We start from the raw sequence: 26,309 nt of genomic DNA on the forward strand, positions 1-26,309 counted from the left end.
CTTTGGGCAGCATATGGAGGACGTGGCCTCTGCCTCTGGGGCTCTCCCAGGGGGTGAGAGCAGAAACCAGGAAGCTGAAGGGAGGATTGAGAAGCACAGGACTGGTATCAGGTAAATATGCTGCTGTTTCAAATCTGAATTACAAAACTCTGGTCCCTGAAGAGTGGCACGGCCCTCCCTCTACCCACCCCATCTGGGCACAAGAACTAAGGAAAAGGACTAAGCCTCCTCTCAGCAAGCAGCCAAGAAGCCGTGCTCTGTAAACTTTTTAAGTCTTAATACTGTCTGCCCGTAGAAGTGGAATAAAAGTTTCAAAGGATTGTTTTTTTAAAAAAACTGTTGTAACATATAAATTTACTTCCTTGTGGATTATCAAAATAAAAGTTTCCCAAAACCTGAGTTTACAATTTGATTGTTGTTTTGTGCGGCTTCAACTGCAAAGTGTATCCTCAGACAAAGACAATCACCTGCCCTGGTTTTGGAAAATGAAGACAGCCAGGCAAGGTTGCACAGAACTATGATTCCAGTTTACTCATGCTCGGCAGAAGGATCATGAGTTCAAACCCAGCCTCAGCAATTTAAGGAGACCGTCTTAAAATAAAACATGAAAAGGACTGGGGTACAGCTCAGGGGTATAGAGCCCTTGGATTCATGGCCAGTACTGAAGGAGGAAAAAAAAAAAAAAAGAACTCAGAGCCCAAATACAGACACAGATCCCAGGTGTGGTTTGGGCTCCTGGCCCCAGTGGCTTCCCTGATCTCTCTGTGGTTTGGCGGCTGTAGCTAGCCCTCAATTCTGTACAGTAATAAATCTTCATTTCTCCTATGCCAGTGGGGAGCTGGGTTTCTGCAAGAAACAACATAAAGCCCCTTTCAAAAACGAACAGGGAGCCTGAAGAAAACAGGAGTACAAGCCTGACCTACAAAGCTCTGGGGTGGTCCCACTGGTCCCTGGAGAGATTTCCTGTGAGTCACAGTATCCTGTTCAGCCTTTCATCATATATGCACCCATGACTCTCTCAATCAGCTTGACTCTTATTAATTTCATCCAGCCAACTCTCACTACTGTCAGACTTTACAAGTGAACTTCCACTGCCAGACAAGAAATAAACAAGCATTAATGAGAAACCTGAGACAAGTATATTGCTTCAAATCTCAGGTGGCACTTTTAAACTCACATAAAGGTAATGTGTACAGAGCATTCTGTTTAATATAAAAATGTGCCGAGTACATTTCTGAAAATATCAATACTTCACATAAGTGGAGATACGTGGAAGGCCATAAAAAAGATACACAGCTTCAGTCACCAGTTATAAGCAAATTGAAAGATACCCTAGTTGTAGGTCTGCTAGTGGGTTTATGGAAGCTAATTATAGTAAAAAAATTAATTCATCCATTCATGAACCAACATGAGTGTGTGTGTTGAACCAGAAATTGTGATTAATCCACTTCTGTGCAACTGAAGTTAAGTAAACTATGCTCCAGGAAGATGCATGTATCCTGATTCATAAACTTTCTGACATCCCAGGAGATATAAAATGCGTAGAGGAAGCCCAGAGGGAGGCTGCCCAAGGCCTGATTCTCTGTTTGCCTTCTACTGCACAAGAAGCAAGGTAGCAGCCTGGAATCAGACTACTTGGGAGGAAGCCTGCTTGCATCCTAATGCTGTGTGAATAATCCAGTCAGGGGAAATTAACTTTACTCTCCTTGATTCACATGCCACAAAGTTCCAAATGAAGCTAGCAATGATAGTATTACAATGCTTACTACAAAAAGTTACTTCATTCCTCCAGTCCTGCAACAATGTGATTGTTTGAGGCCAACAAAACAAGTCTTGCTCAACAAAGCTTGATTCTTAGTTTGTTTGTTTGTTTTTTTTTAACTTTTTATCAGTACCAGGGATCGAACTCATGACTGCCTGCTTGCAAGGCAGGTGCTTATGCCGCTGAGCTAAATCCCCAGCGGGCCCCCCCCCCCTTCTTAGTTTTGACTCTCACTTGATACTGTTGTGAAAAATCACAGGAAGTGCTCCTCTCCCCAAATACACACTGAGGTTTTGTGAAGCAGAAATCTCCCTATAAATCTCTGAAAAGATCTGCTGCATGCAACCAGCCTTCAATTCTCAAGAACTTGGACAGAAGAAACAGAATCAATTTGTTCCTAACACACTCTGGTTTCTAAGAAATGAGTAGGAAGAAGTTTGGATTGAGCCAGTTTTTCTCTATCTCTGCATCATTAACACAAGTAGCCAAATTTTTGTGGCAGATCACTTATCCCGTGACTTTAATTAATAGACTTCCATAACCATCCAAAGTAAATATGCCCAAATCTGCAGTTTAAGAGTTTCTATAATTTATCAAAATGAAAGTCAAGTTTTGTTTTGTTGGGTTTTATTCTCTAAAAATAAAAATAAACTGTAAAGAAATGAAAATCATTCAAGTCCTTTTCAAGGTATACTCATACTTGTGTTGCAAGCAGCTTGTAGGAACTGGGTTATCAGGTTCCTCCAGCGTTAGGAAGGTGGAAATCAAAGTCAAAAACATGTGCACAGGGTGGAGGGAAGCATAATATCAAAAGAACACAGGATTTCAGAGATAAGCGTAGTAACCCTCCACCCAAAAAAAACCACAGCAATTCCCTTCAGTGCCCTGGAACACATTATTGTTACTCAGCAGAATAGATTTCACAGTGATGATCCCCAGTCAAGTAGAAAAGGCGGTACCACGTTGAATACACTGTTCATGAAAAAAGGATGTTCTCATGTTTTAGGTAAGTCATGAAGAATTTTAGATAATGTCTTATTTTTTCTTGGCAAATCTCTAGGATTTGTTGCAAATGGACCCACTAAGTAATCAAATGGAAGTTGTTCGGTACAAACTAATTAAACATTGGAGAACTACTGCCAAAACATTATGAACAAATGAGTTAGCAAAAGTGAGAAACCATTACATAAATGGAGCCGTCCAACTGGATTTCAAAGTAAATTTTAATGCTTCAGAGAGTGAGCTTGAAGTTCTCTGGAAAATATAAAATGAGAAGTCCTGAGAGCGCTCTCTAAATAACAACATAAGGAAGCTTTTACCATTTTTTAGTAAACTCGGCAAAACTTACACACACAAGCACTTTCCTGGGGAAGCAGCATGCATCTTCCACATATGTGGCTGCTTTGGAACATCTCTAAATGCTCCTCTTCAGAAACAGCCACTTTTACCTCAACTTTAACTCATACATTGTATTTACCAAATGCGATTGCAAGTAAGTTTTTATGGTTCCTAGAACTCATTTCTATTTCCAAAATAGGAATAACTATCACCACTTCAGTTCTGTGCCAAGCCCAAAATACTACACAGACTTCTCCTCTGTACTACATCCTCTCCCTAAGGTCCCGTCCCAGGCCCAAGACATTAGATTTAATCTGACAATATGGGAAGTGCAGCGGTAAGTTAGAAACAGGTACCACAAGTCCTGTGTCTGAGGAAAGATCGAGAGAGTCAGCAAAGAAGATTTCCCAATTTCCAGCTTCCAGGCTGAGGTCAGATAGCAAAGCATCGCAGGTGGAAAAGGCGGGCACACGCACAGGCCTGATGTGCACAAGGGACGCGGCAGCACGTCACCATCACTGAAGCCAGTGATGGTGAGAAACGGACCTGCCAGGAGATGAGCTGGAAGAGGCAGAGTGCTGAGGACAGAGAGCCTTTCAATTCCTGCAAAATGACAACGTGTGAGTCCACGATACCCAGCAGCCAGCCAAGCCAGCATCACAGGGAATAATGGAGAAGGAGATGCTGCCTGGGGCTGACTGAGGGAGGAAAGGACACAGAGCTATAATGACAGGTACAAAGTTTCTGTTGAGACCTGAGCGGGATTTGTGCTTGAACAGTGGTGGTAACCGCACAACACTGTAAATATGCTTAATGCCCAAACTGTACACAATGGTTCAAATGATAACTTTTGTGTTGTATATAATTTACCACAATAAAAAAAACTAATGAAAAATAGTTCTTATGAACAGGCAAACAGAAAGAAAGTGGAGGGAGAGAAGGGGGACCAGCAGCAGCACCCTAACTAAGCTCACTAGTAGCTTTCGGAATTGTGTTCACTGCAGAGAGCTCTTCAGGCAACACAGCTACAGACGGAATGCTTGATCAACAGTCCAAATTCTTATGTTGAATCATAATCCCTAATGTAATGGTATTTGGGGTGAGGCTTTAGGAGGTGATTAGGTATCGACTGGAATTAGGCCTCATAACAGAGTTTCCAGACTGTTGTCTGGCCCCTTTTGCCACATGAGGACATGGGGAGAAGGTAGCCTTCACACACCAAATCTGCATGCAGTTTGATCTGGGACTTCTCAGCCTCCAGAACAATGGAGAAATAAACTTCTGCTGTCTATAACCACCCCCCCCCCAAGCCTTCAGCATTGTTACTGCAGCCCAGATGGACTAAGACTTCTTGCATAAATGCCCAAGTATAAAACATTCAGGCCACAGCAACGAATCTGGTGGGCATCAGCTTCTGGCCAAGCTTGCCAGCTCCAGCTCTATACTTACCTCCACCATGAACACTAAGGAACTTCCGGGGGACACCAGAGCTCCCCAGTTTGCGAACCACTAGTGCAGGTGATGAGAGGAATCCCAAAAACTTTCAGTCTGAAAATGATGTGGCAACGTTTCAGAAATAATAAAGCACGTGTGTTTTAGAATCAAACAAAAGTATTCCACTCTGCCTCTTGTAACTAGCCATATGTCCTCGAAAAGTCACCTACTCTGTCAAATGAGAAAAAGAAATTTCTAGAAATTTTATAGGTAGTGCCATTCCTAGACTACCTTTCCCCACCTAATCCAGCTGGAAAACTCGTACTTGCTCCAAGTTCCCCAACCCTGTTTCACCCTGTTGAGCTTGATCTTCGCCCTTCTGCGTGCCATCACTGAACTTTGTTCCTCCCCGCACAGCACCTCACATACTGCCATACTACAATTTGATTATGAGCTTGCTTGAGAGCCGGGACTAAATCCTACTCACCACCATAGACAGAAAAACCGGTACAGAGTCTACAACATTATTTTGTTTGGCAAGTGAATGAACCATGGCTAGTTCCGTACTTCAAAAAGAATCTGATAAAATCTATGCCTTCAAAAAGTTTACCATTTATGTGACAGGAAAAGGACAAACAAGTATTAAAAGATTTTGTTAGGCTGCATGTGGTAGCACATGCCTGTAATCCCAGCACTCAGGAGACTGAGGCAAGAGGCCTGTCGCAAGTTCAAGGCCAGGCTGGGCTCCAGGGTTCAAGGCCATTCTGCCCTCATCTCAGTAAACCAAAAGTAAGTATATAGGGGCTGGGGATGTAGCTCAGCGGCATAAGCACCTGCCTTACAAGCAGGTGGTCATGAGTTCGATCCCTGATACAAATAAAAAGATTAAAAAAAATAATAATAAGTATATGATAATTGTAATAAAACTTATTACATATGCATTTTAAGTATATTAATAAATTGGGGTTTATATGTTAGAATGTAAACTATCTAATGGTATAAAATAAACACTCTTACATATTTCTGAAAATCCATGGCCTTCTGTTGTAATATTTTTCATATGAGTTGATAAGAATAAGCAACAAAAATAAAAATTAAGAGCAACTGCAAGCATGGTGATGAATTCCCAGCAATTGGGAGGCTGGGGGAAGAGGGCCAGGAGTTTGAGCCTAGTCTGGACAGTTCAGTAACCTAGTGAGACACTGTCTCAAAGTCAAAAAAAAAAAAAAAAAAAAATTAAAGGGGACTCTGGGGACCTAGCTCAGTTCAATTCCCAGCATCACCATAAAAGGAACAGAGTGACAGAGAGACTGACAGACAGGAAGGCAGGAAACTGTAGGGAAGGTCAAGTTGGTCTACTTGGAAACCTGCAGGGCTCATTAGCATAAATGCCTAGCACACTGTAAGTGCTCAATAAATTTGAGGGAGTAATCTGATATATTAATCATAGAGAAAAGTTAAATCTACCCTGTAAGAGGCAAGTAGTTAGGGGTTGAGATCACAGAACATACGCTTCTTATCATGAAAACAGAACCAGATCTAGGCCCCAAACCTTCCCTTGTAGTTAGTACTCAGTTTGCAAGGGACCAGTCTAGTCTCTTATTTGTAAAAAGAAAAGAGCCATATGGTTTGCAAACTATCTCTCTACATCCTGTCCATGTGGCGATAATGCATCACGTTTATTCAGCAGCCTCTCTCCATCCCTCCATGATTCCTGGACCACAGACAGGGATTCACTAAGCTAAACCAAATGCGGAAGATGAGACTTAGTAAAATTGCTAAACACCCAGAGGAAGGGAATACTGGACATCTGATAAACTGCACTTTTTGATTGCTAGGTTGGATAAAGAGAAACTAAAATCCAGCTTAGATGTTTAAGTGGTTCCCAGGGGTAGGACTGAAAACCTGAACAAATAAGGACCCCAGACAACCAAGAAGGAAGCTCCAGCCCATAAGCCTCAGAATCAAGATCAATAAAAGAGTTTGGAAAACAAGCTCAGGAAGCTTTGTTACCTCCCTGCCGCTCACTCACTCATTGTTTCATTCATTTGTGTGCTACAGCTTATGAAAGATACAAAAAGGTAAGATTTCTGCTTCAAGATGGTGGCACACACCTGTAACCTCTGCACATGGAAGGCTGAGGCAGGAGGATTACTGGCAGTTGGAGGTCAGCCTGGAATACATAGCAAGATCTTGTCAAAAGAAAGAATGAAAGAACCTTCATACCCACAAGTAGCCAAAAGATGAAGAAAATTACAAGCCCTCAGGAAAGTACAAAAGAACGTACATTCAGAGGCTGAAGAAATCTCCTATTTAGAAAACCGGTTGTAACCACACAGCAACTCTGAAAACATTAGACCACACGTTCCCAGTACCCGGAAAAAGTGACAACGAACCCACTCGGGGCACTGCAATGAGTTAGCTCTGTACACAGGCCGCTATGCAGTCAATCAACTAATGCTCACCAACGCGCTGCAAAGCAAGCCTGTCCTTTGGACTGGGGATTTTTCTTCGGTTATTTGGTTGGTTAGTTGTCTGTTTTCCTTGCTTTTGTTTTGTTGTCTGGTGTTAGGGATTGAACCCAGGGCTTTACACTTATATGGTGCAAGTTAGACTTGCAACTAGCAACCCTCCTGGGTGCTCCGTGGCGCTGGGCAAACCGCCTCGCTTCTTTGTTTCTCCAGTGCCACCTCGCGAAGTGAGGAGGGAATGATCTTCACCATGCAAATTGCTAAGCACAGCGCCTGGCACAGAGACACTGCTCAGTAAACGGCCTTCGCTATGTCGGTCCGAGCTCATCTGTATTTCCAGAACCCACGTCCTCCAATACCCGCAGAAGCGCTCTCCACGAGTCGCTGCCGGCTCCGTAGGAACCTTTCCCCTTTCCCGCCAGCACTGTCTCCCCAGAACCCGGCTCCCCGACTGCGCCCCGCAGGTGGCCGCGTCACCGTGCCCGGCCCAGGAGCCCGCAGGCTCCGGAGTCCGCCTAGCGCAGCAGCGCAGAACTTAACCCGGATTTCTCGCTCGAGTGAACGCGAGTTAACGATCGCGGGGCCGGGTCTCACGGGGTCGGGGGGCTACGGACGCCGGCCAGAGGGTGGGACCGTCCACCTGCCGGGCCGAGGGCGGGCGCCCCCACCGCGCCCGGAACCAGGTCCCCAGGGCGGCCCGGCGCACCGACGGGGGCGCCCCGAACCCCGAGGACGACCCGGAGCACCGGGAGGGGCGCCCCGAACCCTCAGGACGACAGGAGTAACGGGAGGGGCGCCCCGAACCCTCAGGACGACCCGGAGCACAGGGAGGGGCGCCCCGAACCCCGCAGGACGACCCGGAGTACCGGGAGGGGCGCCCAGAACCCCGAGGACCACCAGGAGTAACGGGAGGGGCGCCCAGAACCCCAAGGACGAGCCGGAACACCGGGAGGGGCGCCCCGAACCCGCAGGACGACCCGGGGCACCGAGAGGGGCGCACGGACCCCGTAGAACGACCCGGAGCACCGGGAGGGGCGCCCTGAACCCCGAGGACGACCCCGAGCACCGGGAGGGGCGCCCCGAACCCCGAGGACGACCCGAGCACCGGGAGGGGCGCCCCGAACCCCGTAGCACGACCCCGAGCACCGGGAGGGGCGCCCCGAACCCCGAGCCCGCCCCGCCACGTGCGCGCCGCTCACCAGGTGCAGACTTTGCCGCCGACCGCGCGCGCCAGGCTGCCGAGCGCGCGGGGCTGCGGGCCGCGGGGGCCGGCGCGGCTCTCGGCCTCCATGCGCCCCCGCTCGCGGTCCGGCGCCGGCCTGGAAGGTGGAGGCGGCGCCTGGCGGCCGGGGGACCTGCCGCACCGCGCCCGGCTCCCGCGCTCCAGGCGGCCCGCCTCCTCGCGGCCAATCGTTAACCTGCGAGACGCGGGGACGCGGTGTCCCGCCCCCGGGAGGAGGGCGCTGAGCCCGGCGTGGCGGCCACGCCTGAAGTCGCAGCCCGCGGAGGGGAAGCCGGAGGCTGGGACCCGCTGTGGCGTGCCTAGGCCACAAAGTGAGCTCAAGGTCAGGCCGGACTCGATGTCCAGACAGAGCAAAACACACACGCAGACTCAGGCACCGCCGGGCCTTTGCTCGCGGGAGGGAGCGCTGACCTGCGCACCTCTGCAGGCTCCTCCGTGAGTTCGAACCGCAGCCCCGTCCGCTCCGCGCGAGGTCTCGCCTGCAGTGCAGCCTGGCCACGAGCTCAGCGTGCAGTCCAGGCTGGCCGCGAGCTCACGGCGACCCGAGCGCTGGCACTCAGACCGGCGCCACCGCGCTCGGGGACAGCCCGGTCTGACAGAACTGCAGGCACAGTCCGGTTCTGTTTCCCGGACTCGGGATCCCGGGACGAGTCCCGGCGGTTCCGGGCGATGCTTAGCCGGCTCGCGCCCAGGCCGCGCCTCCGAAAGCGTCGGGACCGAACCGGCCGAGAAGCAGGAACTGCAGGGCCCACTTCTGCCCCGCGCGACCGGAAGAGGTAGACGGCCTGAGAGCGCCCCGGTTTCCAGAACGGAGATCGGGAAGATGCATGGAAAGGTGTTGCGTACCAACAGCGCTCCCCACCGCTCCCGCGCCACCTCTTTGCTTTCCCGAGGAGGGGAACAAAAAGGTGTATTACGGACGACCTGTGCAGAGGAGTGGGCGGAGTTTTTTGCTTGGCTGGTTTTGGTTTTCTGAGCACTGACTCTGTCCTGGAACTCGCGACCCTTCTTCCACAGCCTCTCGGTGGAGTGGACGCTTCTGTAAGTAGCAATTAAGCGGGGGGAAAGTGAGTTTTTGAAAAATGAAGTGTGCCTTGAAGAATTCCAAATTTACCAACTACAAAAACTTCAAAGTTTAAATGAAATGATTCTTTCCAATAAGGTCTTTCCTTTAGTGTCAGCTTTTTATTTGAATACATTTGCATATATATGGTTACGCTAGAATGAAGAAGTGTGGGATGCATATCAACACAAGTAACTATAAGAAAGGGTTGAGGAAGTTGCTTAGTAGAAGAGTGTATACTTAGCATGTGTTTAGCATTCTGGATACTAAGATTTAATCTTAGTACCCAAAGATTTAATCACCACTCTAAGAGAAAAAATAGAGAATGATGGAAAGAAATAAAAAGATTTTATTACCAGGCATAGTGGCACTTGCCTGTAATTCCCGCATTTGAGAGGCTGAGATAGAAAGATCACAAATTCTATCTCAAACTGGGTAACTTAGTGACCTAGTGAGCGCTTGTCTGAACGTAAAAAATAAAAAAGGCAATGTGAAGCCCTGGGTTCAATCCCCAGAACTCAAAAAAAAAAAAAAAAAAAAAAAAAAGTCACAACAGTCGTACTTTCTAATATTGCCCAAAATGAGCTCATTTCCCAAGCTGTGGTGATTGATCTACATTATTTTGGTTGAAATCAGGATTAAAATATATTGAGTTGCTCCACAAACACCAATCCACATATTTTTGTCAAAGGAAATTGTTACAGATTAAAAACTGATGGTCAATTTAGCGCCAGCGAATTAAATCTCCATGGTACTGAGTGTAGATGTTCCACCTGACGAAAGTTGCCAGCATAAATAGAGATGTGGAGAAGGAGAAAGGAGGCGTTGAGGTGTTGAGGCATGGCGGGGGTTCTCCAACGTGTTGCTGTTTGAGCCGTTGGTTCTCCTGGAGAAGCTCTGGCTTTGTTGCTTCCTGGCTCTGGAGGGGAAAACGTGGGCTGCTTAATCTCCAGGATGAACTGCTTACACTGGCTTCCTGGCATGTACTCAACTGCTTATCATTGAAGGAACTCAAGGCCTCCATGTTGCTGAGGATGGCTGTGGTGCTTTTCAGGACAGCCCTGGTCTTTGTTTTAAGTGTGACTTCTCAGCTCCAGTGTAGAACACTCAACCTACCAGCACAGCTCCTTCACCCCACTGGCATTGACTTTCTAGCTTCCACCACTGACCTGTGGGCCTTCCCAACACGTATCCATAAAAAAAAAAAAAACTGGCTTGAGTCCTTGTGGGCCCTAGATCTCCAGCTGGACTTGTGGGAGGCATTGTCGTGAGCTCTGGGTCTTCATCTGGACTCATGTAGGACACTGCTGTGGGATTTAGGCCCTTGGCTGAATATTCTGTGTTTTGCTATTGTGGATTGATGTCTTGCACTTTGTGTTAACTGAGTGACCATTATAAAATAATATTATAAATTCCATGTCCTGATTTTAATTGTTCTCTGTATAACCCCTGACTACAACAGAAATTTACTGTAAAATGTACTAGATGTTGGAGATTCTGCATATAATAACCTTCTTTATTACAAGTACAAAAAACACACAACAAACATCTACCAAGCACCTTCCATAACCAAAAGCTTTACATTATCGATTGTATGCCTCAAATCACCCCAGATCTTTGTGGCTCCAAACAACCACTTAATTATGTTTTGTGGTTTCCGTGGACCAGTTTAGAGAGGTGTGAGCCAGTCAGATCTGGCTCTAGGTCTCTCGTGAAGTTAGTTCAAATACTGGTGAAGTTAGAAGCAGGCGGTGATGTGGGAGATTGGTGCCTCCATGTAGACCACAAGGTCTCCCCGCAGCCTAAAGGCTTCATAGTACTTGGTTTGCTTACTTGGCCACTGGTTTCCCCACTCCAGCTAGGCAGTACCCTAAAAGAGCCAAAGCACATTATCAATGACCAAACTTATGGTGGTTACTATTATGTTAGATTATCTGGGGGTGAAACACAATGATGCTTAAATTGTTCGGTTCTGACCTGTGTTGTTCTAATACAATGTCCTATTTTATCTCAATCTCCACCCTTTTTAAAATTAATCTACTTTTCTCTTACATTTTTTTTCAATTAAGGGAAAACTAAAAAAATAGTGGGATATATTATAGTAACTTTTTTGTTTTCCTATTAACTTGATATGAACCCCAGTATTGCTCTCCCCATCTTGTTCTGTCAGATTTTACTATATTCTATTTTGTTTGATAGTATCAAGTTTGAGGGTATAGGCAACCACTTTGAAAGCAGTAAGATTCACTATGATGCCCATTATGGCTTGACTATTATCTTCTTTTGAAATCCTGTAATGTCTCCAGTGTAGGTTTTATTGGTCTTGTTCTGTACTGTTTTGATCAATTCTACTATACTGATGATATAGGCAACTCTTTTTAAAAATAGCAAGAGGCACAATGGTACCCATTTTTGATCACCTGATATTCTATTTTTGCATCATGTACTGTGGGGGATGAGGTGTCACTTTGTAGGCCCAACCCCCTCTAACCTGCAATTTACAATAGCCCCCCTGGTATGCGAGACCGAGGTAGAATAGGAATGCCTGTTCTCAGTGAGATCCCTCACCCTCTGGAATCCATACTGTGAGCTGGCTTTGTTTTGCAGAAGTCTTGAGGAAGTGGCTGGCCACCCTTTGTGACACTAACAGCAGACAAATTAACAACATTCTTGAGCTAATGAATTTCTTCCTGGGCTAGAGATGTTATGAGAACTGGTTGTGGTTATTTACTTCACTTAGATAGTTTTAGAATAAACATTGTAGTCTGTCACGTTGTAGCTTGCCACAAAGAATGCCTTTTCACTACTTAATTATCTGGGCTCTGTGAACTGATCCGGTTTACTATATATGAATCTTAAAATAAAGATTGTGCGTGCAGTGCAGTGTAACGCGGTGCAGACAGCAAAGGTGCCGTGTCCTGTCTTCCTTTCCGAGCACTGTACCCCCCGTGTCCCGATAAGGCGTGTGTGCGTGTTTACCTTTCCCGGAGTTCAGAGTGCTCTAGACACTCACGACAATGTACTATGCCCATCCTTCTGTTCTAACCGACTCTGTTTTGTTTAGTCATGTTAGGTTTTATTCTTTTCAAAAAAAGTAATAAGAACTGTGGGAGTAAAAAAACCCAAAAAGTGTAATTGTTATTAAAAAGAGGAAAGGAAGGTGGTCTAAGGGATATAACCCCATGTATGTTTGAGTGTGTAGGATGGAAGTCCATATTGCTGAGCTTTTGTTGGATCATTGAACGGCATTGTCTGTAATCTCATTGTATGAATATCCACTTTATATGCTTTAATTTTATAATTTGGACAACTGTTTCTAAGATGAAACAACTGTTTCTAATATGTAACCTATTAACTAGTGATATCATACTGTATTTTTTTCTTGAAGTTCTGTATTATTTGTACCCTTTTACTGCTTTGTTTTTTTATTTTCTTTTTTCTCTTTAAATAAAAAAAAAAACAAAGACTGTCATAAAGTTTCTCCTTATTAAATGGGGGGCATCTTTGAGGAAACAAGTGGAAAAAGCTGCACTTAAAAAGTAAAAAGAACTCTAGCAAGTATGATACATTCCCTTTGTAAAATGTATGCTTTTGTGTAAATACAGAAAATTAAAAGATGGTTTTAAATGTCAATAATATTTGTAATTAAACAAGTTTGGTTTATTACACTTTATAGTAAAAGAATACATACCATGAAGGAAGAATGGACGTTTAAGAGAATCACCCCGTTCCAACCTTGACCCTCCTAGCTGAATTTCCACCCTTACAGGACCTGATTTCTGCCCTTTCCTAATCTTGTTTATCTTTGAGGACAGGATGGCTATAGGCCAAACTGGCTGTATCTTTGTTTCGATTGAATAGGCCAAAAATAGTGCAGGCTCTTGTGTTCTGGGAGAAAACAGTTGCAGAGTGTACACCTCATATTGTGTAGTGAGCAGCTACACAGGATTGTAGCAGCAGGAACGTGCAAAAGAGAAAAGGCGGAAAAATGGACGGTGACTCAGGCTTCTGGCATTTGGTGCAGACACCTCCGACACTAGGTGCTGCACGTTTCTGCAACAACCTCTTTTAGGCTGGTGGAAGCACAGATTAACCATGAGGGTGGTGTGTTCACAACTGAATGGCGGGAAAGGAGTGACCTGCTCAGCTCCACTGTGTCTAAACTGTGGCAGTCCAGTCAGCCATTCGTCCCTGTGGACTGTGCATTCTTTGAGTCAATGAACCAAAATCAAAAACAATTTTTACCTTTAGCACTGGAGATTGAACCTGGGCCTTCATACTGAGCTATATCCCTAGCTCACCTTTTCTTTCTTTCCTTCCGTCCGCCCTTCCTTCTTCCTTCTTTCCTTCTTTCCTTCTTTCCACAGTCTCACCAACTCAGTTAACTGCCTAGGTTGGGTTCTAACTTGGGATCCTTCTGTTTGCCCCCCCTGAATGCTGGAATCACAGGCATGCATCAACATGCCAGCTTCGAAAACAATTTTTTCAAAAAATTGCATCCATATTGAACAGAGTTTCTTCCTTATTCTTGTTCTTTAAACAATATTTTATAACAATTATTTACATACCATTTAGATTGCATCATATATTATAAGTAATGGAGAGATGATTTATAGTGGAGGCTATCTTTCCTCCAGGTTTTTGACCGAGTTGTCAAAGATCACATAGCCCGCTGTGCCTGGGGTTAACCACTTAACAGTTTACCCTTAACACCTAACTATTTGGATTCTTGTTTGCATATTTCTGCTTGTTTTATTTCAACTATGTTTATATACTTTTTTTCTTAAGATGCTGTATTTGCCTTTGATGGTTGTTTCTAGTGAAATCTAATAAGTTCTTATTATTTTCCTTTACTAATTTGTGTTTATTTGTGAAAAATAACCTATAATTGGGGCCAGGGGTTTAGCTTAGCAACATAAGTACCTGCTTGGCAAACATGAAGTTGTGAGTTCTGTTATAAGCTCAAAAACCCAAAATGTGCTGTCCTTATTATAACTTGTTCTCTTCCTGTAAAACTTGTATAATTGCCAGTTAAGTTGCAACCTTGTAACATACCCACCCTGCAACCCCTTCCCTGCCTCCCTGGTTCCTATAAGTGCTTGTTGGGCTACCCTGGTTCCTTATATGGGGACAAACTAACCCTAAGACCCTGACCCCTCCCCTTGCAGCTTGCTACTTTATAGCTCCCTGCAGCCCTTGGCTCCTGCAGGCTTCCCGGGCTGCTTTTCTGGGACAGTGCTGCTGCTGAGCTCAGCTAATAAGCACTTTTTAAAATTTTTTGGAGTCCATCATTTTTATACTTCTCCAGAACTCAGTGATATTCTTTTTTATTGGATTTTTGGGGTTTGTGTGTGTGTGTTATTATTTTTTGAAACAATGTCTCACTATATAGTCCAGCATTGGTTTTGTTTTGTTAGTTTCTTGGTACATTTTAGGTACACATAGTGATCACACTCATTAGAGGGAATTTTTACCTGTTATGTGATATATCTTGATTCCTCTTTTCTCTTTCCATTCCCATCCCCTCCCTCCAAACTTCTTCCCATTCACAAAGTTTTTATTTTCATGCTATTATTCTTTTCTTATATTTTCTTTCCCTTCCTTCATTTCTTCCTCCCTTCTCCCTAGTTCCCTTTTGCAGTAGAACAAGTTCTTCCTATTTTATGATATCTATTGTATATTTTGGTTCTTATTTACATTTTCAGTTTCTTACACCAGATAGATAATGTTATATTTACACATATATGTCCAGTTTATTTCACTTACAATTATGATCTCAAGGTCCACCCATTTAGCTGTAAATGTCTCAGTTTTATTCTTCTCTATGGCTGCATAATACTCCACTATATATTTTTTAAAACCCACATCTTTTTTATCCATTCATTAGTTGATGGGACATTTGGGTTATTTTCAATATTTAGCTATTATGAGCTGTCGTGCTGTTTTTATGGATGCACATATATCACTGTGGTATGATGCTGGGTGTGGAAAACAGGGAACAAAGGCAAATGGGACCGCTAATCCTAGTTTCTTGAGGACTCTCTACAGATTTTCACATTGGCTACACCAGTCCATATGCCTATCAATGATGAAGAAGGGTTCCGTTTTCCCCACAGCCACACCAGCATTTGTTATTAGTTGTTTTCTTGATAATAGCCATTCTTTTTGGAGTGAAAAGGAATGTCAGCATTGTTTTAATTTGTATTTCTCAGATGATTAGTGATGTTGAACATTTTTTCATGTATTTATTTGCTGTTTGTGTTTCTTCTTCTGAAAAGTGTTTATCATCCAGTTTTGGATTGGTTCTTTGAATTTAGAGGATATGATTATTTTTATTTTTTTACACGTTCTAGATGTTAGTCCATTGTTTGAAGAGCAGCTGGAAAAAATATTTTCCTGCACTGTGTGTTGTCTTTTCACTTTGCCAGTGATTTCTTTGCTATGCAAAAGCTTCTCAATAGGATGCGATCCCAGTTATTGATTCTTTATGAATCCTGTGCAATCAGGATTTTGTTCATAAAGTGTTTGTGTAGGCTTACATCTTCAAGATTTCTACCTATTTTTTTCTTCCAGTAAATTGAGTGTTGGTTTTAATATTTAGATATTTGATCCATTTTTATTTTAGTTTCATGCATGGTGATAGACATGGATCTATGTTTAGTCTTTGGTATGTGGAAAGCCAGTTTTTCCTGCACCATTTATTCAAGAGACTGTCTTTCCTCTAGTGAATGTGTTTGTGCCCTTTGCAAAGATCAGGTAGCTGAGTTGTTTGGAGTTTTTTTCTGCGTTTTGTAATCTGATTGATCCTCACTCTGGTGTTTTGTTTTGTTGTTGTTTGTTTTGGGGTTTGTTTGTTTGTTTGTTTTTTGCCTGTGCCGTACTCTTTTTATTATGGTAGCTCTGAACTTTGAGCCAGCGATTGTGATGCTCCCTGCCGTGCTTTTGTTGCCTAGAACAAGTCTCTTCGGATTCCAAATGAATTTTAGGAATGTTTTCTCTAGTCCTGTGAAGTATGCTACTGGTATTTTGATGAGGATTATATTAAATCTGTATAACAGTTTTGGGAATTTGGCCATTTTCACTGTTTTGATTCTTTCTACCCAAGAGCAGGGAATATCTTTCCATTTTTGGATTTCTTCTTTGATCCCCTTTTTCAGAGTACTGTAATTTTCAATGTAGAGATCTCTTACTGCTTTGGTTAAACTGATTCCTAGGGGTTGTTTTGTTTTGTTTGTTGTGATGCTGTTGTGAAGGGTGTTTTCCCTAGTTTCTCTCTCTCAGTCTGGTGGTGTACAGGAATCTAGTCTCCATCTTGGGACAGTCCTTTTGCCTTAAACTCTGGCATGCTGAGACTACAGTTGTGCACTACCATGTCCCACTCGGTGATATCCTAGTACAATACAGAACAAATATGTTTAGGACACTGAGACTGAGTAGGAAGGGCGTGCCAAAAGGCCCCCAAAAGAAAAAACAGAAAAAGGGAGAAATGTTAGCATATCAGAGAGGAAATGTCTGTGTTACGAAATGAGAAGACAAAAAATCTAATTATCAGCTATTCGTGATACAAAAATGAAAGAACTTGAAAGAATAAAGAAATTCCAATAGTGGTCAATGATTATAATAATTCTATGGATAGTATTAACTGAGTTGACCAACAACTAACAAGTTAACCTGTAATCAAAAAGCAAGGAAAAAAATATTATTATAAAATAAGTATTCACCTTCTAGACCAAATAATATGAAATTCATTTGTTATTTATGCAAAACAAGGAGGTTCAAAAAAAATCACAATTTAGGTTAGGCCTAATAGACCTAATAATTGAAAAATACAAGATAGTAAAACACCAATCAGAATGTCCATGATCAACATCTTCACCATTTCATTTTACTGGGTAGACATTTTATTGAAATTATATCACTCACAGAAGGAAGAAAGGCTGGTACAGCAGTATAAAGTGTGTTGTTCAATACAATAATGTACAAGCAATTCAGAAAGAGACTAGATACTGTTGTCCAGATTATAATATTGTGTTGTGTATTGAATGCTTTAAGGTGTACATACACAGAAAAAAGTATTAAATAAATTTGATAAAATTGTCACTTTTATATTTCTTGTTATATTACCTTATAAAAATTAATGAAAAATATGCAATTTTGGACATCCTGTATTTAAATAATTGGACTGGTCGGTGGTTAACAAACGGTGCTGGGGAAATGGGCTGTACACATACAGAAGACTGAATCTAGTCCTGTATCTTACCATTCACTAAAGTAAAAATCAAAGTGGATCAAAAATCTAAATATTAAAACAGAAACAATCTGCTGGAGGATAGCATAGCTGAAACTCTTAAAGATTTAGGCATAGGCAAGGATTTTCTGGGCAGAATCCCAATTATATAAGAAATAACATCAAAAATCAACAAATGCAATTATAGCAAATTAAAAGCTAAATGGCAAAGAAAACAGTTCACAAAGAGATACCACGCTGGGTGTGGTGGTGCTGTACCCCTAGCAGTTCTGAGGCAGAATGAGCATTATGAGTTGGAGACCAGCACGGGTTAGTTACAAAGTGAGCTCAAGGCCAGCCTGAACTGCACAGAGAGACTCTGTCTCAAAAAGACAAAAAAAAAAAAAAAAAAAAAAAAAGAAGGAGGAGGAGGAGGAAAAGAAAAGAAAGAGAGAAAACCTACACATTGGGAAAATTTTTTTGCCAGCTATTCCTGTGACAGAGGTCAACGAATGAGATTGGCTCGTGTACAAGTTCAAGACCAGCCTGGGGAACAAGATAAGTTATCACCTCAAAATAAGTAAATATAAATATTTAGAAAGATGTACATAAGATAGGTGCAAATATTATGCCATTGCATGTGAAGATCACTGGGTTTTGGTACTGTTTGTGAGGAGAAGTGAGGTATAACATTTGCTGCGTAGGGCAGGTAGCGCAAAGGGGTGGCTGAGTAAGTTCTCCGCCCATCATCATCTCCCGACAGGCAGGCTAAGTTGAACAGCTGTTATGCATCAGACTACCTTTTGAGGAAATCCGGTGAAAGACCCTCGTGCCTACTTTTAGTACAGGGAAACAAAAAGACACTGAAGAATGGGGAAGGAAAGGACTCTGAGGTGTGTTGATGCTCATGCCTGGATTCCTAGCACTTGGGAGGCTGAGGCAGCAAGGCTGCAAATTTGTGAGACCAGACTTGGGCTACATAGTGAGTTCAAGGGCAGCCTGGATTATAATGAGATCTTGTCTCAAAAAAAACAAAAACAAGTCCCCTGCGAGATACCTCCCCCAACTCCAAGCAGCACAGCAGGATGTATTTTCTGCTTGGGGAAGGAGGAGAGAGAATTAAATCCAGGTTTTAGTCTGGAGACCCGGTACACCAGGCTTGTCATGGTGAAACCCAGAGCCAGGTAAAGCCCAAAGACCTCTACTACCAGGCCAGTATGAATAAACAGAGCTACAGAAAAATGCCTTAGGCATGAAAACTAGCCTAAGGCTTTTTCTTGGAGCCCAGTGCCAGACCTGCCTGAGTGAGACCCTGAATCTAGGAGAGACTTAAGGCCCCGGACTCAGGCCAAAACTCACAGACTTCATCATTAGACTGAGATCTGTGCACTGGTGAGTGAGATGCACATTTAAATCACAGCATTTTCAGCCTTGCAGTGGAGCACGTCTCTCCTCATCTCAACATGTCATGCTTCTGCAGCTATAAGATTTAGATGTGATCCAGCTCAGCATCACCCGAGTCTCTTATCACCTGTCCCCCAATGTGAGCCAGCAGAGTTATTCCCACTCCAGTGCTCACAGATGCAGTTCTAGAACTTCCCAGGTAACGGGCAGAAATCGGTACCCCCCTTAAGACAGGCTCACGTTTAAGCCTGTATTACCACAAGCTGCGAGTATGGGCCTCAGCACCGTGAAGGTCCTTGCAACTGTGAGAATCAGGCCTGACCCAGGAGCATTTGCCTGGGGGGCGAAAACACTGACTTCATCAAAACTACCCAGACCATCAAGCAGCGTAGTATACAGTACAAGATCTCATTTTCAGGGGGCTGGGACAGGTTAGAAAGCACAAGACTGCCCTGGAAGCTAATGTTGAGCTGGCAAAACCCAACACGAGAGATCCTAAAGGTCCTGACCCCCTGTGCTGTGGCCAGAGCTTCAGGAACAGCTCCAGTGTCTGAGGAAATACATGGTCCCAGTCCAGCAGATTTCCATTCCAGCTATTATCACCTGTGGCTGGTTGTAGCAACTTGAAACACTAGTCCAGTTCAACAATAGGTAACCCAGAGTGGTGTAGGCCTTGGTCCTAACTCTCAATGTTGTACGGATCTTGGAATCTGTGGTTCAGTGTGACACGGTTAGCATTAGTGGCCACAAGCATTGCAGTAGTACCTCAGGTCACAAACTTAATTTGTTCCACAATTCTAGTTGCAAACCAAATCAAATTTCCCCATAAGGTTCAGTGTCACCTGCAGAGTTCATCAATGGAAACAAAATTTTGCTCAACACTTCTGTTCACAAACTGACTTGTTTACAGAAAGAAGTGTTTGTGAACTGAAGAATTACTATACATAGCAGCCCAAGGTTGGTCCATCAAAGGTGACTGTACCTAAAACTAGGCAGATGCCTACAGTGCCAGCTCACAGGATGGCAGCTATGCATGAAGCATCAGAACCTCCCCAAGCCCAGGGAAAGCTTAGAGAAATAGGCGGTTCCTTCTAGGTACATTCCTGGTTCTTTCTGAGCAACACAAGCACAGTGCATTTTGGTTTTTTTGTTTGTTTGTTGCACTGGGGACGGAACTCATGACCTCGTGCTTGCCAGGCAGGCACTTACGCCACTGAGCTAAATCCCAAGCTCCTAGCACAGTGCATTTTGAACAAACCTGACTTTGGATTGCCTTCTGATATTACAGACCACTGTGAAGTAGCTCTGGGCATGATTTAAAATTAATTAATTGGCTTTCTATGTTTATCTGTGAGTCTGTCCTAGGCTTAGACACTTTGCCTGTTGATGGAAGCTGATTCATAGTAAGTGAACCTCAGTGAATCACTGATCTTGGCTGAGGCCTGTAGTGTCCTGTGATATCAGAGACACCTCAAAAAGCAAGATGAGGGCACAGCTGAGGGCACCTGGCTCAGACACCAAACAAGCAAATAGAGACTGCAGCCGCAGGCATCTCACTCCTGCAGTCTCCATCCTACCATAAACATCATCATGGAGATAAGACAGTTCTCCTAAACTGGCATAATTTACTACTTGGAGAAGTCTTTGAAGTGACTCCCAAGATCCTGCTCATTTCCTGCACTTTCCTCAGTTTCCCTGCACTTTTTTGGACCTAATCAACATGGGCAGTGCAGAGAGGCTCTTTGTCTTAGCCCTCATCATAGCCACAGAGTCTCGAACTCTGCAAAGGGTTTTGATCCTCCTTGAGCCTAAAGTCACACCACTTGTCTCATTTAATTAAACCTTCGCCATACACTCATCTGGGAGATTGGAGATCTAGGTCAGACCCTGATATTTTGATACTGAAAAAAAATAACCCAGTAACAGACTGTTGAGAAACTGACCTGAGCATCAACTGCTGAAATAGTGGTATGACTACAGGACCAGAGGAACCAAACAGGCTGCTTACAATTTCAGGAAAGACCGGCAGATTAGGAAACCTAATCTTTCAATGGCCAAATGATGTCTCACCCCAAAGGAACCAGGAGCTTTCAGAAAACCATAATAGGAACCAGGAAATAGCCAGGTGTGTTGGCATATACTTGTAACAACAGCACTTGGGAGGCTGAGGCAGGAGTGTTTCCTCAAGTCTGAGGCCAGCCTGGACTACATAATGAGTTCAGGCCAGCCTAAACTACTTAACAAGCAAGACACTATCCCCCCCCCCAAAAAAAAAAGAAAGAAAGAAACAGAAATACCAGGCAGTAATCACTAAGGAAGAATGCTCAGATAGAGAATTGAAACAACTGTTTTAAGGAAGTTCTAAGGCCTTGAAAACACTTTAACAGGGAAACTTAACAGATAGAAGTGGCCATTCATGGGCTGTGGGGAGGAGAGCAAGAAGCCAGCCACTTCCTGTGAGTCAGAGCCACACATGGGGGCCGTAGAGAAGAGAAACAGATGTCAACCCTTTCCACTGCTCAGGCTGGGAGACAAGAAGAGCCAAGGTGCTCCACCCCCTCCCCCAAGCAACAGGCTGATCTGGAGAAACGCAGGCTGAGATGATAGCTGTTAAAGTTAAGCACAACTTACTGCTTGTAGTGTTTAGTGTGTCATTGGCTTTGCAGACCTGAAGCTGGTAGTTTAATGACCTATTTAGAGGATAACAATATGCAATATAACAACTATGGGTGATCTCCTTCTGAAAGTGGTAGCCATTGTTAATTCCCTATTATCTTGTTTTAAAGTCCTGTATCATTTTCATTGTTTTGATTGGTTTGGTTTTATTGTTTTGTCTTGTTTGATTTTATATCTGATGGCATGGCCAGCTATTTCAAAAACAACAAGACATATTATGGTAGCCATTTTGGATTTACTATTGTCTTGTTTTGAAGTCCTGTATTGCATTCATTGTTTTGTTTTTGTTACTTCTATTCTGTTCTGTTTTGTTTGCTTTTACTATGTCTGATGGTGTGGGCAGCTATTTTGAAGCCAATAAGAGGCATTATGGTAACCATTGTATATTTCCTATTGTCTTGTTTTGAAATACTGTATTGCACTGTTTTGATTTGATTGGCTTTATTCTGTTTTACTTTGCTTGGTTTATTCTCTTTAAAATTAAAAAAGAAGCAATTTTTAAAAAATCAAATTTTTATGCCAAAAATATACTCAGCAAAAGTAAAAACACAACAGAAAGTAGAATAGATCCCTTTTCAACATGGGAGCTGAGGCTCCGTGAAGTGACTTCCAGCTCACCAGCACGGGCTGGGGGAGAGTTCATACCCATACCCCCAGTGGTTAAGTGCCCTCCCAGCTTCCTGAAACACTGGACTAGGCTCAGCAGGTTTCAGAGGCCGAACTAGATCATACCCAGCGACCTTTGTGCAATCCAGGGAGCTGAGGGCACTCAAGGTGAGTTCCAGCGCATTGGCGCTAGCCCAAGGAGAGCTTTGGACCACCACCCACATTTGTGAGCACACTTCCCTTCCTGGAACAGCGGAGGTTGCATGGGAGGTCCTGCAGGCCTGACAGGTCCACACTCAGCAACCTTCATTCTGTCCCAGGAGCTGAGGGCACAGGAGATGATTTCCACCATGCCCAAGGGAAGCTTTGGAACATTGCTGGAAACACGGGAAAATAGAAAAATGACAAGACAAAAGACCAAAATGCAATCTCAAACTCCAGCCATTCCCAAGAAAGCCTAGGAGCCATGTACATAGAAGAAAATGTAAGCCATACACCAGAAATAATAGCAACTGAAATAAAGAAGCAACTCTGGGAATCTATAAAGCAATTCAAATTAGAAATAATCTCCAGGGTAAAAGAAGAAATGATAAGAGTAATGAAATAAATGCTGAACACATCTAAAGAAGACACAGTTAAAAAATTAGAAGAACTGGGCTGGGGATTTAGATCAGCGGCATAAGCACCTGCCTTGCATGCAGGAAGTCATGAGTTCAATCCCTGGTACCGATAAAAAGGAAAAAGACAAAAAAAAAATTAGAGGAACAATGCAAAAAGATAGAATCCCTGGATGAACAATATAAGAAACAAACAATACATGAAGCAGATGCAAATAAATACACAGAAAATCAAAAATTCCACTGAAAGTTATCAAAACTGCCTCAACAAAAGTGAAGATAGAATTTCAGACCTCAAAGACAAGATTGCAGGTAGTGAACAGGAAAGGAAAGATCTTTGAAACATAACAAGGAATCAGGAAATAACAATTCAACACCTGCAAGATGAGGCAAAGAAAAAAAATACGATTGATAGGGATAAATGAAAAAGAAGGGGACAACATAAAGGATGTCAAGAGGATATTTAGAGAAGTAATAGCTGAAAAATTCCCCAAACATGACAATGGAAACTGAAATATGGATTAGTGAAGCCTATAGAACTCAAAATATCCATAACCAAAATAAAACTACACCCAGACATATAATAATCACCATCCAAGAAATCCAACATAAGCACAGAATATTAAAAGCTGTTAGAAAAGACAGATCACCTATAAAGGATTCTGCTGTCAGAATCACAGCAGACTTCTCAACACAAACAATGAAGTCCAGAAGAGCATGGAGTAAAGTATTTCAGATCTTAAAGGAAGATGACTTCCAACCCAGACTAATGTACCCTGCAAAACTGTCCTTCAAAATGGATGGAGAAATAAGATATTACCATGACAAAGAACAGCTGAAGAACGTCATGATCACCAAACCAACCCTGCAAATACTGAAAGTCATTCTAGATACACATAGGAAAAAAAACCACTAAGCAAGGCAGACAATTAAACAGAATGGAAAGGTAAAAATACAACATGCAGCAGAAAGATAACATGTCAACAATAAACCAATTATAACAATTATAACCATTAATGTAAATGGTCTCAATGAACCAGTTAAGAGAAACAGACTGGCAAAATGGATCAAGAAACAACATCCAAACATATGCTGTCTACAAGAAACCCATCTAACCCAAAAAGAAACTCATAGACTGAAAGTCAAAGGATGGAAAACAATACTTCATGCAACAGGAACCCAAAAAATGCAGGGTTAGCTATTCTTTTTACAGACATGTGAACTTCAAACCAAGAATGATCCGAAGAGATAAAGAAGATCACAGCATACTAGTTAGGGGAAAACTTCAAGAGGAAGAGATAACAATCATAAATATATATGCACCAAATTCCAGAGCACCCATCTATAAAAAGCAAATATTAACAAATGAAAAATCAAATAAATAACAAAATTATAACAAGAGGTCTTAACACACTAATGACACAAAAGGACAGATCAACCAGACAGAAACTCAGCAAAGAAATAACAGAACTGAATCACACCTGTGCACAAATGGGCTTGATAGACATATACAGAGTGTTCCATCCAACAACATCAAAATATACATTCTTCGCAGAAGTACATGGGAAATTCTCTAAAATAGAACATATATTAGCCCAGAGAGCATATTTAAGTAAATGCAAAAGAATTGAAATGATCCCATGCATGTTATCAGATCATAATGCCCATGAAACTAGAAATTAATGATAAGATAAATTTCAGAAACCCCACAAACACATGGGAATTGAATAATACATTCTTGAGCAATCAGCAGGTCACAGAGGAAATTAAAGAAGAAATTTAAAAATACCAACAAGCAAACAAAAATACAAAAAAACAACTTCCTGGAATCTATGGGATGCAATGAAAGCGGTCCTCAGGAAAATTTATTGCACTGTGTTCCTACATCAGGAAACAGAACAAACATAAATAAACAAACTGATGCTACACCTCAAACATCTAGAAAAAGAAGAGCAAGTCAAGCCCAAAGCTAAAAGGTGGGAGGAAATCAGAGTAAAAATTAATGCAATACAGACTAAGAAAACAATCCGAAGAGTCAATGAATCAAAGAATTGGTACTTTGAAAGAATAAATAAAATTGATAAGCGCCTAACAACCTTATTAAAAAACGAAAAGAAAAAACTCAAAGTCATGCAATAAGGAATGAAAAAGGTGAAATCACTGCAGATTCTATGGAAATACAGAAGATCAGCAACACCTGTTTCAAAAACCTCTACTTTCATAGGTTCGATAACACAGAAGAAATGGACAGACTCCTAGAAACATATGTAGTACCAAAGCGGGGTCCAGGAGATGTAAAACTGCTGAATAACCCAATTTCTATTAATGAAATTGAAAATGTAAGTTGGTAAATGTAATTACCAACAAAGAAGATCCCAGGCCCAGACGGATTCACTACGGAATTCTACAAAAGATACAAAGAAGTCTGAATGCCAACAACTCCTCAACTCATCAATGAACTCAAAAGGGAAGCAATCCTTTCTAATTCATTCCTGGAAGCAAGTATCACGCTGGTACCAAAACCTGAGAAAGACCCAACCAAAAAAGAGAACTATAGGCCAATCTCCCTAATGAATATAGATGCAAAAATCCTCAATAAAATACTGGCAAATAGGATGCAGCAAATCATCAAGAAGATTATACACCATGACTAAGTGAGATTCATCTCAGGAATGCAGGGAAGGTTCAACATACGTAAATCAATAAATGTAATCCACCATATTAATAAAGCCAAAAGTAAGAATCACATGATCATTTCTATAGATGCAAAAAAAGCTTTTGATAAGGTCCAACACTCATTCATGATGAGCACCTTACAGAAAATTGGAATAGATAGTCTTTACCTCAAATGATAAAGGCCATCTAAGACAAACCAACAGCTAGCATATTAAAGGGCCAGAAACTGAAAGCCTTTACCTTAAAATTGGGCACAAAACAAGGATGTCCCTTATCACCGCTCCTTTTCAACATAGTAATGGAAATACTAGCCAGAGTAATTAGGCAAGAAAGAGAAATAAAAGGAATAAAAATAGGAAAAGAAGAAGTTAAATTATTATTTGCAGATGACATGATACTCTACATAGAAGACCCCCAAAACTCCATTGAAAGACTCCTAGATATAATAAATAAATTCAGCAATGTAGCTGGATACAAAATCAATACTCGAAAATCAATAGCATTCCTATATACTAACAACAAAATCACAGAAAGAGAAATACGAGAAGCTACACCCTTCACACTATTATCCAAAAAAATGAAATACTTCAGAATTAATCTCACAAAAGAAGTAAAAGATCTATACTGGAAAAATTATAATACCCTGAAAAAAGAAATTGAAGAAGATCTCAGAAAATGGAAAGACATAACTTGTTCATGGATAGGAAGAATAAATGTGAAAATCACCATTCTCCCAAAACTGTTAATAAAGATTCAATGCAATCCCAATGAACATACCATGAATACACTTCA

The 26,309-nt window shown here is 42.4% G+C and overlaps 1 protein-coding gene across 1 annotated transcript in view; it reads right to left on the reverse strand.

The window, feature by feature from the left end:
* The window catches only part of Slc35f2 (solute carrier family 35 member F2), an 89,726-nt gene that overhangs the window by 42,263 nt on the left and 21,154 nt on the right, over window positions 1-26,309 (reverse strand). The window contains exons 2-4 of the mRNA XM_063256829.1: window positions 11,145-11,181; window positions 8,668-9,287; window positions 8,205-8,616 (exon numbers count right to left, since the gene is read on the reverse strand). Coding sequence (XP_063112899.1) covers window positions 8,205-8,616; window positions 8,668-9,287; window positions 11,145-11,181 — 1,069 coding nt within the window. The remainder of the gene's footprint in view (window positions 1-8,204; window positions 8,617-8,667; window positions 9,288-11,144; window positions 11,182-26,309) is intronic.

Source organism: Cavia porcellus, unplaced genomic scaffold, assembly GCF_034190915.1.
Source record: "Cavia porcellus strain 051 isolate PalLab524CR breed Dunkin Hartley unplaced genomic scaffold, mCavPor4.1 scaffold_9, whole genome shotgun sequence".
Classification (NCBI taxonomy): Eukaryota; Metazoa; Chordata; class Mammalia; order Rodentia; family Caviidae; genus Cavia; species Cavia porcellus.